The 17715-nt window shown below is 36.6% G+C and overlaps 1 protein-coding gene across 2 annotated transcripts in view; it reads right to left on the bottom strand.

Moving 5' to 3' along the window:
* The window catches only part of SETD2 (SET domain containing 2, histone lysine methyltransferase), a 119760-nt gene that overhangs the window by 59772 nt on the left and 42273 nt on the right, over window positions 1–17715 (bottom strand). For both annotated transcript variants that reach the window (XM_079713138.1, XM_079713139.1), the window contains exons 4-9: window positions 15076–15207; window positions 12183–12311; window positions 8766–8889; window positions 7506–7583; window positions 5713–5810; window positions 2972–3098 (exon numbers count right to left, since the gene is read on the bottom strand). In XM_079713138.1, the coding sequence (XP_079569264.1) occupies window positions 2972–3098; window positions 5713–5810; window positions 7506–7583; window positions 8766–8889; window positions 12183–12311; window positions 15076–15207 (688 nt within the window). The remainder of the gene's footprint in view (window positions 1–2971; window positions 3099–5712; window positions 5811–7505; window positions 7584–8765; window positions 8890–12182; window positions 12312–15075; window positions 15208–17715) is intronic.

The raw sequence follows: 17715 nt of genomic DNA, 5'->3' as shown, positions 1-17715 counted from the left end.
CTTGACATGAAATGATAAAAGTACAGAATGAGCTGATAATAAATTAGAGAAAAGCAAATCTAAAAGAAAAAATCTTGAAATTTTCTGTTACTTAACTGGTAAATTTTGTTACTCACTTAATATAATTTTAGGCAAGGCATTGAAACACTTCTATTTCATATTATACCCCAAAACTCTTATTATGGTATATAGAACAAAAATAAATGAGAAAATATAAAATGCTGCCTGCAAGAAGTTGAAGATATATAAACTCATTTTTTCCTTCTAAAAAGTACATTTGAGGCTCATCCTTTTTCGTTTCCAGTATTATTTCTTAGGTTTTGAATAGATTAAATACATGAACAGAAAAGCCAATTTACAGTTAAATCTTAATGTAAGACAATTTCCTTAAAGATGTTTTTTTCCTTGCATATCCTAAATGTAAAAATTTCCTGTGTCCCAAATTCCAGAGGATTAGCATAGGAAAGACCAAGGGCTTTAAAATACTACTTTCCCTCTCAAATACAAGAATCTTGCTTTTGAAAGTTTTGAGATGCAAATATTCACTAAGCTTATATTTCCTTTTGGGGTTATTTCCTTTTCATAATTAGGCATGTAATCTGAAAAGTTAAAACTGAGTTGTTACTTTCATTCATCAATAAATTGAGTAGATATTACTGTATAAGAGGCACTACTGGGATATAAAAAAGTAGCATTCTTAAGGAAATAAACAGTAAAAATGTAGAAGTATAAATAACAACATTTTGCAAACAAAATACAGAGGGTGAACAACCTTTGAACATTCCTACTATAATGATAAGCTTAATGGTTGTATTACATAAAAGTAAGCATGCCAATCCTAGTGGTGATATGATACAGCTTCCATAATTTGGGGTACTCAAGTGAACAATCAATTGTGGAATTAATAACTTTTAGGACACCTACAGGGGAGGAAGCCAGGAGATGACTGACATTGATTGCTTTCATTAAATTTACTAAAAGTATTTATTTTTCATTTATGGGTCACCACCTTCCAAAAAGGATTTATGGTAAGTATAAGGAGGATTAGGATGTATTTTAATAAATTACTGATAAATGAAAATTTATATGTATATACACAATTCTACAGCACTTAAAAATTTATTCTGTTAATTACTTAATCAGTTCAAGAAAAATGTTTATTCTTTATTTTGGGGTATGAACTGTCTTTAATGGGTCTAAAGCACCACTGTTAATACATTCTGATAAATATACGTATAGAGGGCTTCCCTGGTGGCGCAGTGGTTGAGAGTCCACCCGCCGATGCAGGGGACACGGGTTCATGCCCCAGTCCAGGAAGATCCCACATGCCGCAGAGCAACTAAGCCTGCGAGCCACAATTACTGAGCCTGCGCTCTAGAGCCTACGAGCCACAACTACTGAAGCCCACACGCCTAGAGCCCGTGCTCCGCAACAAGAGAAGCCACTGCAATGAGAAGCCCCGTGCACTGCAATGAAGAGTAGCCCCCGCTCACCACAACTAGAGAAAGCCCACATGCAGCAACGAAGACCCAACACAGCCAAAAAATAAATAAAATAAAAATTTTTTTTTAAATTGTAGAAATATATATATATATCATTTCTAAAACTCTACACAAAGGAACTCAATACGGTTAAAAGCAAAGAAAAGAGTTAGACTAGCTCTTTCCCATCGCTTATTGGGTGACCTTGCAACCTCTGTGCTTTAGTGTTCTCATCTGTAAAAGAGGGAAAATCCTTGTACCTAACTTAAAGGGCTTATTGTGAGAATTAAATGATTTAATGTGTCAGGCGCTTAGAAGAGTGCTTAGCACACAGTTACAATATATATGCTCTCTAAAAAAGAGCTGAAGCAACAATACTCTGAAGAGCATTTGTTCATCTTGGGTGGTAGAAGCATGGGTGTTTCTTGTAAACTTTCCCTTTTTGCATTTTTTAAATGACTCTTTTTTGATCCTTTTTTTTTTTTAATTTTTAAATGGCCCTTTCTAATGCTTCCTGCTATCTAAGTCTTCTTATAGAATTCAGATTCTCAGTAACTAATTCTCTCCAATTAATTTGGGTTTACTGACATCACCTTTTAACTATTATATTTTTATCCCTTTCCTGACTTATGTATTCTATCTGCTAAACTAAATAGTAAGACTGCTGTTATTTATAATTCTTAACGTAAGTATGGGTTCCTGAAAAGCCTAGGAATGAGCTCACTGCGAAAGACTCACAGGTGGATTTGCTGGCTAACACCTCTGGCCCCCTGGCTCCTTCTGGCCCTCCACTAAGATTCATAGGTCTGGGGATAGGCCCAAAAATGTGCATTTTTACAATGGACCCTGCCAAGTGGTTCTGAGGCGGAGAAACACTGCTCTGACAAAGGGGTCCTCAGAAAAAGGGGGGTGGAATTTTTAAAAACGACACAAAATTCTTGTCCCAGTTAAGAGCTCCTGTAGTAGCAAGATACCACTCACCTCCAGTTGCGACTCAGGTGAACTGGAGTAGAAAAAAGGCTATCAACCACTGTTCTAATGGATTAAATACAAAGACCATCTGAGACTATCCCTTTCTCACTCTTGGGTTGCCTGTTACCTCTCAAAACTCACCTTACGCTCCAAGGAGGATTTTTAGAGATTTTAAGAACACATGCAAACAAAAGACAAAACAATATTAAAAGATTAGGAATGTAGATCAGACTTATGTGAGTCAACAGATAAACATGTTACTTATACATAAGATTAGGAGTTTTACAGGCTCTCAAAAACTATTAGCCTGTCTGTTTTCAAGATGACTTCAATAGTTCTCAGCATCCACGTCTAATCTCCATGAAACAAAAATAGCAATCGTACTTCTTTTCCATGATTATCTCATCTGACCCTGAATTTCTCTGGTTGTAGTTTGACTTTTCAAAGTTCAATCAGGAAAGCTACCTCCCTTCTTAAAATGCACATTGTGACAGTTGAAAGAAGAATGGAACACTTACCGAATCCTTCTTCCGAGATCGTTCTTTCTTCATTTTCCCTCCTGCTGCTCTGATGCTGACTCTGTTCTCTCCTCCCAGGTAACCCCGGCAATTAGCCGACCCACAGAAACATTTCTGCGCTTCTTTCCTGTTCAAGGAGCATAAGAAAGATGTCAATTATGTGAAAGTAAACCATAAAAAATGTTGATAGTATAGCAACTACATACAGGAGAAGAGTCAATCCAGCTTAAAGGAAAAAAAGTTTTTCTAAGAGACACCAACAAACCTGATACTAGCTAATGGAAATGCCTGAAAATTGCTCTTAAAAGTCATTCTTTATTAGCTAGACAAAACTAGCCAAGAAATTAATAAGTAATTTCTCCACTTATGAGAGTTTCTACTAATGTATGAAAATAAGAGATCATATATACCTGTTGGGGCTAAGAACAAAATTGCTTAAACAGATCAACACCTATAACTTATATGTAAATATTTAACTGACACACAGAACAAAATGTATTATTATGAACAGATATACACATATAAAATGCATAATTAGTATAGGACACTTAGACACGTGGTTATTAAAAGTTATTATTACATAAGGATGAGACACTACTAATAAATATAGTAATAAATAAATGTAACCATGGAGTCAAGGTAAAGTGGAGGAAAGAATACAGGCCTAAGTCTACAGCCCTGGGTATAAACCACCTCTGCCATTTATTTACTCTGCAACCAGAGCTACCCCAGGAAAACACGAAGGACTATTCCAAAAGTAAACGGATAGATTTAGTATATAACAGTAGCAATCAGAGGCACAAAAATATTTGATAAATACAGCAGGGAATCACAAACAGCACTTAATTTCCAGTTGCCTTTCTTTCAAAGAGGACAGTACAAATACAAGAGGAAAAAAAAAATAATGGAGCCCTACATGGAACCTGGTCAACCCCAGAATACTTGACCGTTGCCTAGATCCATTAGTTCATGAGGTGTTGCAAAATGGTGATACCATTACTGCTTCATTTATTAGCTAAAATAACCTCTATAAAGAATTTCCTCTCACCAACTGCTTGGTTTAATCAAAAATTCACTGGGAAAGGATGGATAAATGCTTGATTTTTTTCTTCTTTTAATTTTTAAACTAGTGGTTACTCGTAGGGAGAGGGGAAGGGGCAAAAGAGGGATAGGGGATTAAGAGATATAACTATTATGCATAAAATAAATAAGCTACTAGGATGTACTGTACAATAGAGGGAATATAGCCAGTGTTTTGTAGTAACTATGGATGGAATATAACCTTTAAAAATTGTGATTCACTATGTTGCATACCTGTAACTTATGTAATATTGCACATCAACTATACTTCAATTAAAAAAAAACCAAACTAGTTTCCAAAATCATGAATTGGTTCCTTTCAATTATGACTGATGCTCTTTTATTTTTAAAATGTCATTAAAACTCATGGATTTTACATAGTGTGTTTCAAACCACTTGCCATTATTATTCTTTTTTTTTTTTTTTTTTTTTTGCCGTACGCGGGCCTCTCCCTGCTGTGGCCTCTCCCGTTGCGGAGCACAGGCTCCGGACGCGCAGGCTCAGCGGCCATGGCTCACGGGCCCAGCCACTCCGCGGCATGTGGGATCCTCCTGCACCGGGGCACGAAGCCGTGTCCCCTGCATCGGCAGGCGGACTCTCAACCACTGTGCCACCAGGGAAGCCCGCCATTATTATTCTTAATGATGCTTAAGTGTTAATAAGAACTCTCCCACTTTTGGTGAGATTCTATTCAAGCTATCTCCGAAGTCCCTTTGACATGACCCTCCTAATCTTTTTTTTTTTTTTTTTTTTGCGGTACGCGGGCCTCTCACTGTTGTGGCCTCTCCCGTTGTGGAGCACAGGCTCCGGACGCGCAGGCTCAGCGGCCATGGCTCACGGGCCTAGCCGCTCCGCGGCATGTGGGATCTTCCCGGACCGGGGCACGAACCCGTGTCCCCTGCATCGGCAGGCGGACTCTCAACCACTGCGCCACCAGGGAAGCCCGCCATTATTATTCTTAATGATGCTTAAGTGTTAATAAGAACTCTCCCACTTTTGGTGAGTTTCTATTCAAGCTATCTCCGAAGTCCCTTTGACATGACCCTCCTAATCTTTTATAACTGGTTTTCTGGTATGAGGAGATAAACCAGAGTCATCTTGTTCAATACCTGTCCCAAAGTTGACACCAGATATTTCTCCGAGGAACCCTGTTCCTTTTAGTCTGGTTTTATTAAAACCACAATATAAATGCTAAGGGTATTCAGTGCTATTGCATCAGTTACTGGTTTTGGTAGAACTAGGTAACAAATTATTTTTCAGAGTACAATATGGTATAGATGAGACATGATAAAGTCATGAACTGATAACTGACAGATGAATTATGGCCACACAGGGATTCATTATATTGTTCTCTTTATACTATGTCAACACCCTGTTGACATTTCTGTAATAAAAAGTTTTAAAATTACATTAGAAACATAATTATATAAATAAGGCAGCATGAAGTTCAGAGGAAGAACATGTAGTTCCTGTACAATATCCCTTAATGGCCTGAAGTGTCATACAGAAGGAAAATACACAGAACTAAAAGAGAACACTATAGATAAGAACTGACAGTACATATAACTTCTTAGTAATTCACATCTAAGTTTTAGATTCCTATATCTGAACAGTCTATTTCTCCATCAGAAGCAGCAAAACAGAACGGAATCAATACTCACCCGTATCTTTGGAACTGATAGTCAAATGTTAACTCTGAGCCTGAAGGAACCAGTTTGGTGGTAAAAAACCCAACTCTCAGTTGTCCGTTCACAGTCCACTGAGATGTTGTTTTTAAAAGAAAAGAAATTAGTAACTGGTTAATCTGTGTGTGTTTTTTTTTTAAAAAAAGATCATCATCATCTGCCTTAATTATGCATGTGCCTCTTTAGATAATAAAGGCTTTTCCAAATAGCTAACAGGGAAATTAAAAACAAAAACAAAAACAAAAAACTTAAGTATCACTCTTATTTAATGAGCTACCAGATGAATATCATCTATAATTTAACTCTAATAAAAGTAACTGCTACTTTAACTTATCTTAATACACATTTCCACACAGTAAAGATTCACTTGTAGTAAAAAGAGGCAAATATGGAATGCTTGGTGTCACTGAGTACCAGGCGAATTTGTATTATGTTATGTTAAAAGTAACTGTAAGATAAGATGGGGCATGGAAAAAGGGAAACAACAATGCCGGAAGTTTAATTTCATGAAACAGTGGTCATAATGCTGAGTGTAGAGAAAGGGAAGGGAAGCATCAGAGCAGACACATAAAACTCAAAAATTAAAATGGGGGTAAATACACAGGGATTGGACCTTGCAGTTCCAGAATATGTAAGATGTAAGTTGACTGGAAAGCTCCTGTCCAGACCATCTGAACCCGCTACTGATGAAAAACCCAGACTTAAAGAGGTGAAGGGAAACAGTACAGTTGGAGTCTCACAGCTAGACATGTGGCCACCAGCTGCAGGCAAAACTAGAACCAGAACTTAATTAGGTTAAATAATTTCACACTGGGTTCTCCTATTCGTTATATGTTTTGGCTCTTGGAAGAGCTGTATCTAAGATCTATTAGTACAGAGATCAAAGGACAAAAAATATCGAAGACTCAAAACTATTCAATATGAGAGGAAATCACTGATATATTTTTCTAGGGCGTGGGTCCACAGCTTTCTTAACCTAAAAAAGAACCAATATTCTAACATGCATATATATATATCTATATGCTCTTTTTTTAAACTCTAAGCTTAAAACACAAATTAGAGGGTACCGAGATCATTACTTCAAAATGTTACATCGAATTCGGTAAATGGATTTATCAAGTGTCAACTATGTGCAGGCACAGGGACATAAAGATAACCAAGACCCAAAGTCTGGCCTTGTTGAGGAGGAGCAGTATATCCACATGCATACCATATATCGGCTCTCTCATCTGTGGCCATTCAGCCCCTTATAAATGTTATTAAAACCACCAAATTTGGCACCTGGATAAGACTGATATAAAATCTGAATATAATAGTACACACTGGACTTCATCAAAATTAAAATTTAGTTTTTCATTTCGGCACCTTAAACAATATCTAAAATTTATGGCCAAAGATGTGACAATTAAATGCAACTGGAGTTCCTGGACTGGATCCTAGACTAGAAAAATGACATATGGCAAAACTTGAATAAGGTCTTTAGACTAGTTAGTAGTTAATATTATTTCCTGGATTGGGTAATTATATTATGGTTACATTCAATGTAGACATTTGCAGAAGCTAGTGAAGGATAATATATGGGAACTCTGTACTATTTCAGCACTATTTATTATTTTATACATCTAAACTTATTTCAAAATAAATTTTAACAGAGTAAGAAAAAAATCATGAAAAAATAATATCCATGGGTACCTTTGGTATAGAATCTAAAATTGTCAGAATAGCAGTCTTGAACAAATAACCCAGACTCTAAATCTACCTCAACTTACTTTTTGAGTCTCACAGTTTGGTTCACAGCTGTGATTCATGAACCGGGAGCAATTTCCTTTCTGAGTGGCATCTATTATCTAGGGAAAAGGATAATTTAACAGTTAAAAATGAGACCTTAGGGGCTTCCCTGGTGGCGCAGTGGTTGAGAGTCTGCCTGCCGATGCAGGGGACACGGGTTCGTGCCCCGGTCCGGGAAGATCCCACATGCCGCGGAGCGGCTAGGCCCGTGAGCCGTGGCCGCTGAGCCTGCGCGTCCAGAGCCTGTGCTCCGCAACGGGAGAGGCCACAACAGTGAGGGGCCCGCATACGGCAAAAAAAAAAAAAGAGAGACCTTAAAACATATGTGCATTTTGCAAAGGCAAGGCATCCGGCAAATTTAAGACCCTTATCCCTAATCCCCCGTTCCTTTAGAGAACTCTCTCATATTACTTTACACATCAAAGTGACAAATATCCAACTTCTTCCTCAGAAAGATCTCTAACTATCAACATTTTACCTGGGGGGCAAAATTATCTCCATATCTATCAATGTCTCATTTTCTTTTAGCTATTTCTTACATCCTATTATATTCCAATCTTACTTCATGTGTTTAAAACTTCATTTTCAAATGCATGCGAGACCACAGTGGAGTAGCTCTCAAACTTGAGTATGTATCTGAATCCACTGGAGAGCTTGTTAAAACTCTTGCTGAGCCCACCCTCAGAGTGAGATTCAACAGGTCCTAGGATGGGTCCCTACAACTTGCATTTCCAGATTGAATGTAGAGGCAGACATGAGAATCTAGCTAAATTCTAGTAAGCTAGACATTAAAGAGATTTGTAAATGGTACTCCTCACTAAAAAAAAAACTTTTTGGAAAATACTTAATTTTCACAAAAGCATATGCTATTTGTCTCAACGTAATAGGCTTATTGTCACTTTTAAATGGTTTAATAAAAAATAAGTATTTTCAACTTCTCAGCTTTCGTCTTTAATATAAATATTGATAAATATAATCCACATAAACAAAAGCTTTTTGGGGGTCATCAATAATTTTTAAGAATTGTAGTATGAAGCATGTATGTTTACATTTACATATACATGTACATACCCCCCTCTCCCTCATCCTTTTTGTAAGCAAACAGAAAAAAACTATCCACACTGTTCAGCTCCTTATTTTGGTCACTTAATGTATTTTAGAGATCAGTCCATATCAATGACCCCTTTCAAACTCAAGAATTTCCAGATCTGTTTCAAAACAAACACATTCATGCCACTTACCTCATCATTCTTCAGGGCCATGAAATAGTAGTGGATGTTTTTGTTTCGTGCATACTCCTTTACCCGGGCTTTAAACTCTTTATGATCAAGTACCTCTCCACAATATTCCAGGACAAAGGTGTTCCTGGCAAAAGAAAAACAGTATTTCCTGCCTATGAGATATATGGAAAACACATACATCCATGCAAAAATAATAAATTTAAAAAACTATTGTAAAGTGGACAGATTTGCTACTACACAAGATGTAATTAAAATATATGTAAAAGTGCCTAGCAACTAATCGAGGTTAATTTTCTCCTTCCTAATACTTTTCAAAGAATGGTGACTCTAAGAAGCTTTTATAATTTACACTTATACCAAAATGCATATCCTTGCTCTCACTAGATATTAAAACAAACTTTCAAGTCTGGTTTACATTATCATGAAAACAATGATTCACAACTGAGAAACAGTTGTGAAGAAATCAGAAGCAGTGAAAAATTAGAGGCTTTATGTCCTAAGAAAAAAGAAGGCAACTTAAATACAGCAGCCCTTCTACTAACTTTACTCTCAAAGGTCTCTAATGATGTTAAAGGTCAAATATACCTTTTCTCTGACTGCATTCTCTGTGAGTTTTCTCTAGCATTTATCAACAATCATGATTAAGCTCTCTCCTTGGCTTTTTTCAGTTACCTTCTACCTTTGATTGTTCTTTCATGGTTATTTACACCTATTTCTTCTCATTGAAGATATTCTCAGTCTCTTCCCTCTCCCTTTATTTTATAAAAGCTCATTCTCACCAATGACTTCAAGTATTACCTCCATGTAAACAAATGCTTCTCTACGGTTTACTCTCAAGTTCTGACCTAAAATGACCTACCTGGAAGTCTTGTCTTACCCTTTCAAAATAAACATGCCCTGGAATTCCCTGGCTATCCAGTGGTTAGGACTCGGTGCTTTCATTGCTGGGGCCTGGGTTCATTCCTTGGTCGGGGAACTAAGACCCCACAAGATGCGCAGAGAGAAAATAAACAGACGTGCCCTAACACTAACCGAAGAGATTTTTTAAATGTAAAAATGTAAATCATTCGTATTTGTTATGATATACTGACATAATCAGTATACTTCTCCTTTTTTTCTCTTTTTTGGCCACGCTAAAAAAATGCTATGTTTAACAGCTTTCTTTAAGAAGCCAGAAACAAAAAGCCACATTTATATTTCATATAAATATCTAGAATAGGTAAATCCATAGAGAGGGCAGATTTAGAGGTTGCCAAGGGCTGGGAAGAGGGGGCAATAGGGAGAATTTGCTTAATGGGTAAGGGGTTTCCTTTTGGGGTGATAAAAATTTTTGGAACTAGACAGAGGTGATAGCTGCCCAATATTATGAATGTACTAAATGCCACTAAATTGTGCACTTTAAAAAGGCTAATAATACATTTGTGTGAATTTTACTCCATCCCCAAAAAACGAAGTCCCATTTAGTATCCAATAACATTAAGTCAACCTAGACAGCACTGCCTTCCATTCCTACAGCCTAAAACTTGAGGGTTTTGGTAGGAATTTGCTTATTTTTTTGGTTGAGTCTGTCATGGTATGTTAACAGTAACTAGCAGCTTTGCTCCAAATACCTCCTCCTCATACTGTGCACATCTGACAGTATGCCCTTCTTAAGTGGGAATACTCTACCAGTGAACGCCTAAATAGCTTAGAGTTAAAAATTTATAAAATTGGTATTACCATCAGCACATGGAAGTACATGAGTGAAGGTGTGGGAATCATGGAAACATTAAGTCCTAGTATATTTTACCGAAGCAGGGTTCTTTGTGAGTAGATGAGGAAAGCTAAAGAGCTTTCAGAAATTTTAACCTGCTATGTGAAAGTCACACATTCTCTCCCCTCTTCTCCCATCTCCTTCCCCGTAACAGACAAGGACTCCTGAGTCATCAAATAGTCTCTGTTGCATACAACAAGAATTTACGTTAAAGTTGAAGCTATGTTAGTGCAGACTCTGCCAAGAGGCAGTGTCCATTACTACCCCTGTAAGAGAGGGTTATGTCCAAACTGGAGTTCCTTTAAAAAAATTTTTAAAAGACTCTCCAAAAGAAAAGCCTGGCTGGCTTGAGTAGAATAAAAGAAAGCATACCTGAAAACCTGCATCTAGACCAGAGTTAGTGATTTTAGAAATGCACCAGACTGCCTTGGGAAGTACTGAGTTCAGTGTTGTTAACAGTGTTCAAGGGAAATTTAGTCTATTATTTATTTAAAATATTATAAAGGATCCAATGAATTTGGATATTAAACATACTGAGATGATTCTGAGATATTTGTTTCAAAGAAACAATTTAAAAATGGTTATAAACCAAAATACTTTGATAATACTTTGCAGAAAAGGGAAATATATGAGGTTCCTTTTTTATATAATAAAACATGGGTTTTTTCTGGTTGGTTCTCAAAAGGATAAAGTGACATGAATATCATTTCCTATTTTCACAATAAAAACCAAATGATTTGGCTTTCAAAAGATATATGAGGCTCCTGTCAGAAAACTAAATTACCTGGTGGTGGTGGTGGTGGTAATTATTATTAGGTTATTTGCTACCTGGTTGCTTTGAATCCCCACAATAAAAAGACTAAAACCCCTCACCCCATCCCAATTCCCATTCAAGTGTGGCCATATGTTTAGGATTCTGAAAGAACAGTTGTGCTTGAGTCACTAGAATCAGCAACTGTTTTATTTTCTTCCTTTATTCCTTTGATGTATTTTAAAAAATTCTTCAATCATAAACACATGTAATCTGTATATACTTAACTTTAAAGAAAAAGGTACTCAACTTTCATAAGAATACTTAAATATGCTACATGTAAGAAAATTAGTGGTTAAAGGAAATACCGAATATGGTAGAAAATAAAACTGAACCTTTTACTGCATTACATATAAAAGTTACATGACTTTAGAAGGCAACATTTATTCATTCAAAAATGTTTAATGAGTGTCTATCAAGTATGCTTTAATTCTCTATCTCAATATCCTCAGACACTCTCCACTACTCTTATCCCAACTAAACTTTATATAGATTCAACTTTATAGATTCTGTCCTAACTCCTTTTTATAGAGTTTCATAGGGATTCTGGGGATCTACAGCAAACACTTGGTAATTACTTGGAATTAAGGTAACATAACTATCAGACAAAGAAGGACCGGGCTAGTCCAAATATCACAAGGGACAAACTGCTCTCTCATATATAGACAGAAGAGATTTCTATTTAATTTCCTAAAAGAAGTGAATTTAAAATGAACAAACTAGCTACCAAGTGGTCATTCTGCACAATAATCATTATTAAACTTCAGTGTAATAGGCAAATTATTTTCCTAAAAAGTATCTAACCAACTTCAACAACACAAATGAAGTGAAAGGCGATTAAAACATAACTTACGAGGGAAGGTCTTTAGCAGCTCTCAAGCCCCAGCCTTTCTTTTCTGTGAGTATGACTTCCACATCTGCATGCTGTTTTCTTTGAAACCGTCTATTGGAACAATAATCCCCATTTGGACACCGAGAAGAACTGAAATGAGAAAAGGAGAAAATTAATTCTTCAAAGTAGCAAAAGAACCAAAAACACGTTCACTAGAATGTTATGTAAATATATCCATATCTTTATGGCATAATCAGCATATGTGTGGTAAACCTCCAAGTGAGCCTTCCTCAATAGTTCTTTCTATCATGAAGGGATTCCTTAAAATTGAGTGTCTACATTGTTAAACAGATGATGCCCAAAATACAGTCCTGTCAACTGGTCATTACCCCTCCCTGAGTGTCTAAGATACATTTCCAGGCTGCATGTAAGTTTGCAGTACTCTGACAACTATGCAGAGCTAACTTATTTTCAATCAGTGCAGCTTCTCTTATATTCCACTCCAATCATCACTAATTTCATCTTTTGAACGTAGCTAACTACTTGAGCTACATTTAAGAGAAACCAAAGTCGTCATTAAACGTATCTTTGTTCACAGTAAGCACAATATAAACTGGCAAGGCTCTTCCCTCATGGATCCTAGAATAAAAATAAAATCAAAAATTTACTGAATTCTTAATATTCCAAAGCTTACAGATACAAAGGCTTTTAATACTGAGTAAGGCTATAATAAAAATTACCAATTATTTCCAACATATTATTATTTATTGCCAAACCAGTAGTAGTAAGCAACATTTTTACAGATGTCCAAAGGATAAGGGATTCACTCTGGAGAGAAGCAGTGAAGGAAAGCTTTCCGGAAGGAGTAGGATTAAAGCAGAATCTCTAATGACACAGAGGATATGGACAGATAAGGAAAACAAGAGGTACAATGACAGGGCCCACCTGTGTGGAGAAATAGAAAACAAGGCCTATTTGAGAAAAGGGGAATAAAATAGCTAAGGATAACTGATAAGAAAGGTGGGTTGCTTGAAGATGAAAAGGCAGGTTGTTGATATACTAGGAAGGGCTCTCAATACCAAGGTTACATTTGAACCTAATCTTGAGAACCACTAAATTTTGAGCGTGGGAATAACAAGAAAAAAGAATTTCTGTACTTCGTATCCGTTCAACAAGGTTGGCAGGAAAAACCAGAAGAATGCAGAGACTAGGGCAACAATGTCAAATTAGAAGAATACTGTTCTTATGTCTTCTCTTCTTTTTTAATTAATTAATTTGGCTGCGTTGGGTCTTCGTTGCTGTGCGTGGGCTTTCTCTGGTTGTGGCGAGTGGCGGCTACTCTTAGTTGCAGTGTGCAGGCTTCTCATTGTGGTGGCTTCTCGTAGCGGAGCACAGGCTCTAGGCTCACAGGCTTCAGTAGTTGTGGCACACGGGCTCAGTAGTTGTGGCTTGTGGGCTCTAGAGCACAGGCTCAGTAGTTGTGGCGCACGGGCTTAGCTGCTCCGCGGCATGTGGGATCTTCCCAGACCAGGGCTCGAACCCGTGTCCCCTGCATTGGCAGGCGGACTCTTAACCACTGTGCCACCAGGGAAATCCCTCTTCTCTTCTTATATGTTTACTGTCATCTTTACTTTTAGTTTACATTTAAAAATACCAACACTGCTTTCTCTTTTTTATTTTTTGAGGTATATGTTTTATTTTTGTAACGCTATTACATAAGCAAAACCAAAAACTGAGTTTTGAAAAAAAACACTTCATTAACACTAAAAATAAGGTACCTATACTATAAATCACCTTAATATTCTTTCCATGTTAAAAATGATACAATTTTCAATCCGACTGGTTTTTTTTTAAATCACATTTTTTAATGTAAAGATATTTACTGTTTATACGAAAAATATGGAAGCAAATGTCTATCAATAGAAGATTAATAAATATGGGTTAACTATGAATAGAATACATAATGTAGTCAAGAGAAAGATTTAGATAGGTCTAAATATGTAGCTCTGAATAGGTCTCCAAAACATATTTAATTAAAAGTGTGGGGATTTCCCTGGTGGCACAGTGGTTAAGAATCCGCCGGCCAATGCAGGGGACACGCGTTCGAGCCCTGGTCCGGGAGGATCCCACATGTCGTGGAGCAACTTGGCCCGTGTGCCACAACTACTGAGCCTGCACTCTAGAGCCCACGAGCCACACCTACTGAGGCCCGCGTGCCTAGAGCCCATGCTCTGCAACAAGAGCAGCTACCACGATGAGGGGCCCATGCACCACAGCAGGTAGTGGCCCCCACTCGCCGCAACTAGGGAAAGCCCGCGCACAGCAATGAAGTCCCAACGCAGCCAAAATTACATTAAAAAAATTATTAAAAAAAAGAAAAGTGTGTGTGGCAGGTGAGGGGGAACAAAGTTTCAAAAAGTACATATAGTAAGGATTTCACTTCTACACATAAAAAGAGGAAACGTCTACCCATGCTGGTATAGGCATAAAAATTATCTGGAAAGACTACAAATAGAGGGATTGAGGCTTGGGGGAACAAGACATTTTACTTTAAGCACTTTTGAAATGTTAGGGTTTTGGCTTATTTTATAGTAAAAGCTAAAAAATACCAACATTTACCTCTCAGGATGTGAACCTTACAAGAGATAAAAGGAGACTGGGTAAAAATTAGTATTACTATGTTAGCATTAGGGCTACTTTACAGAGCACTTACAATATGTACTATAATCTAACGCACAATGCAAGGGAAATTTGCCTCCTTATAAACACTATTACACATTGGACATTTCATTGCTCAGAAATACTCAACAATAGGTAGAAGAAGAAAAGTTAAATTTTACTAATAATTCTTCTTAAAATTTAGAGACATTTAATAGAATAGTTGAGCAAAAGCAGAGCATTCTAATTTACTTACCATTCAATCATGAGGAGACGATTAAGACAATCTTCCCCACATGCTATTTCACCTTGAGCTCTTTCATCTTTAGAAAGAGGTGTACACTCACACTGCATTCGCTTAATATCCCGATGGGATTTATTCTTCTTTCTATTGGGTAAAATTTTATTAAAATTGGTTAAAAAAATGTCCTGGCAATGATACAACATACACAATCAAAAATGTGCTAAATCTCACTAGTTTCCCATTTAATGATCCTGGTTAAGTCAATCATTCAAAAAGAAGAAAACATCTAACCACTAAGCATTTATGAGACTGAAAACACTAAGAATTGTATTGCAAAACAGGTGAGAGAGACAACCTCAGCATTGGCAAATGGGAAGCTGGGGTAAGTTCAAGTCTATCATTTTGGACTCAGTCCTTATTTCCTAGTCCTTGTCATCTAAACCTTGAATTCTGAGCAGTTTCAAATGTTAATAGTCATATTTGGCTCCACAGAAAAACAGGAAAACTCATGAATATCAAATAACATAGCTGATTAATTAAAGTTAGGTTTAAGAATCAGTCCTCATGGACTTCCCTGCAGTCCAGTGGTTAAGACTCCGCGATTCCACTGCAGGGGGCAAGGGATCAATCCCTGGTCGGGGAACTAGGATCCTGCATGCAGTGGAGCAGCCCAAAAAAAAAAAAAAGAATCAGTCCTCATGGATATACAAATAATAGTTGAGATACAAGGCTAAGGAAGAAAAGGAGTTGCTTTAGAAAGAAAAAGGAGTTTTTAATTAAGAATTTAACTCAATCAAATCCTTTAGAGAATCCTGCAGCAACATCACTTTTGTACAAATCCTGTTTAAAAGAAGACTGAATGATTTAAAAAAAAAAAGAATGACGTATATATTATTATAGAATAGCATTACTACAGAGGACTAAACTTTCTCAGTGTAGATTTGGGGGGAGAAGATAAACTGTTCGAAATTGACTGGGTTCATAAAAATCTAAGCCAGAGTTCGCAAAGCAGAAGTGAAAATGGGATTATTTACTGGCCTTTTTGTTGAACTCTATTTTTTGATCTTTGTCAAAAAGGAAAAAAAAATCAAGGACAGACGAATAAGATCCCTTTCCTAAGATTAGGGAACTATGACTTACTCTTCAGCTATTAGACAAGTGAAGAGCACAGCTGCTCTAAGTGACTGTCTTAATCTCCTAACTAATCTGCTTTCACCTCCAACATATGTTCTACTACAGTCTCAGTTTTATAAAGTACCTAGTGTGTCACGATAGTTTCCACTAAGTTTGAGTAACAAGAATGATTCATCTGGATCAATTAAAGATATAATTCATTAATGAGCATAAGAATATGCTTAGCCTGAAGAAAGATGACTAAAGATAAACAAATTATCTTTTTACAAGTACTTAAGAGCTATGTATAAAAACAGTAGCTTTATTTTGTATTGCTCCAAAAGGCCAGATGAGGACTAACGGGCACAGATTTCGTTCAGGTAAGCCTATTTTCACTAGACATAGAATGCACATACTATTTTACAACAATTTGTCTTCTTAGTGGCTTCTATAAATGCCCAGCTTATAACAAGCACTTTAAAATGCCTCTCACCAATCAATTATGTATATGAAACTCACTGAATAAAATCCAGGGGGTTGGGTTGATTAATTTTATTTCTATTCTTTCACAAAGATCATGTAAGTTGAATCACTCTACTCACAAAATTCTTAAGGAGTACCACTTAAAATATTCAATATTTTGAAGTTAAACCTAATTTACAACTAGTTATAAATGAACGTAATTGTAAGAGGCCCGCTTTATCCTTAAAAAAAAAAAAAGTGTTTTTGCTTTTTAAATAGGAAAAACTTCTGATGGGTCTAACTTTAAGATGAAGTCTTTTACCTTATCCACAGTGGAAAATGTCTTCATTTTAAAAAATTCTGAATGCTTAAAGGGATGATGGCTAAGTTGATTCTCAACTAGAGGAGAAATTTCCAAAAGGAGGTAGGTGGTTAGGAGACTATAAATTTTTTTAAAGGCATATTCAACATATATTTACATTGGGAAAACAAGATTATCGAAGAGAGGTGAAAGAAAGTCGACTGAGAATCTGTGCTCCAGAGGAATTTGTTTTTATTATCCTAGTCTTATTATACCTTGTTTCATGTTAGGGATTTCACCATTTAAAACTTAAAAACTTGTTATGCTATTGCCAAGTTTAATCTACTAGCAACAGATTTTGAAACATGACAAAAGAAAACTATATTCTAATCTAGTTCCAGCTTGTAAAGTACCTAAAGATATTTTTCAAAAATGTTCAGAATGGTGCTCGCTTCTGTAGCATATATACTAAAATTGGAACGATACAGAGAAAATTAGCACGGCCCCTGCGCAAGGATGACATGCAAATTCGTGAAGGGTTCCATATTTTTAAAAAGAAATGAAGTTGAGTTATTTCTAGTGACGTGGATGGACCTAGAGAGACTGTCATACAGAGTGAAGTAAGTCAGAAAGAGAAAAACAAATACCGTATGCTAACACATATATATGGAATCTAAAAAAAAAAAAAAAAAAAAGGTTCTGAAGAACCTATGGGCAGGACAGGAATAAAAACACAGACGTAGGGGCTTCCCTGGTGGCGCAGTGGTTGAGAGTCC

Source organism: Hyperoodon ampullatus (assembly GCF_949752795.1).
Source record: "Hyperoodon ampullatus genome assembly, chromosome: 10".
In the NCBI taxonomy this organism is placed as follows: domain Eukaryota; kingdom Metazoa; phylum Chordata; class Mammalia; order Artiodactyla; family Ziphiidae; genus Hyperoodon; species Hyperoodon ampullatus.
The sequence above is the reverse complement of the archived record's forward strand: the minus strand, read 5'-3'. Positions and strand labels throughout refer to the sequence as shown.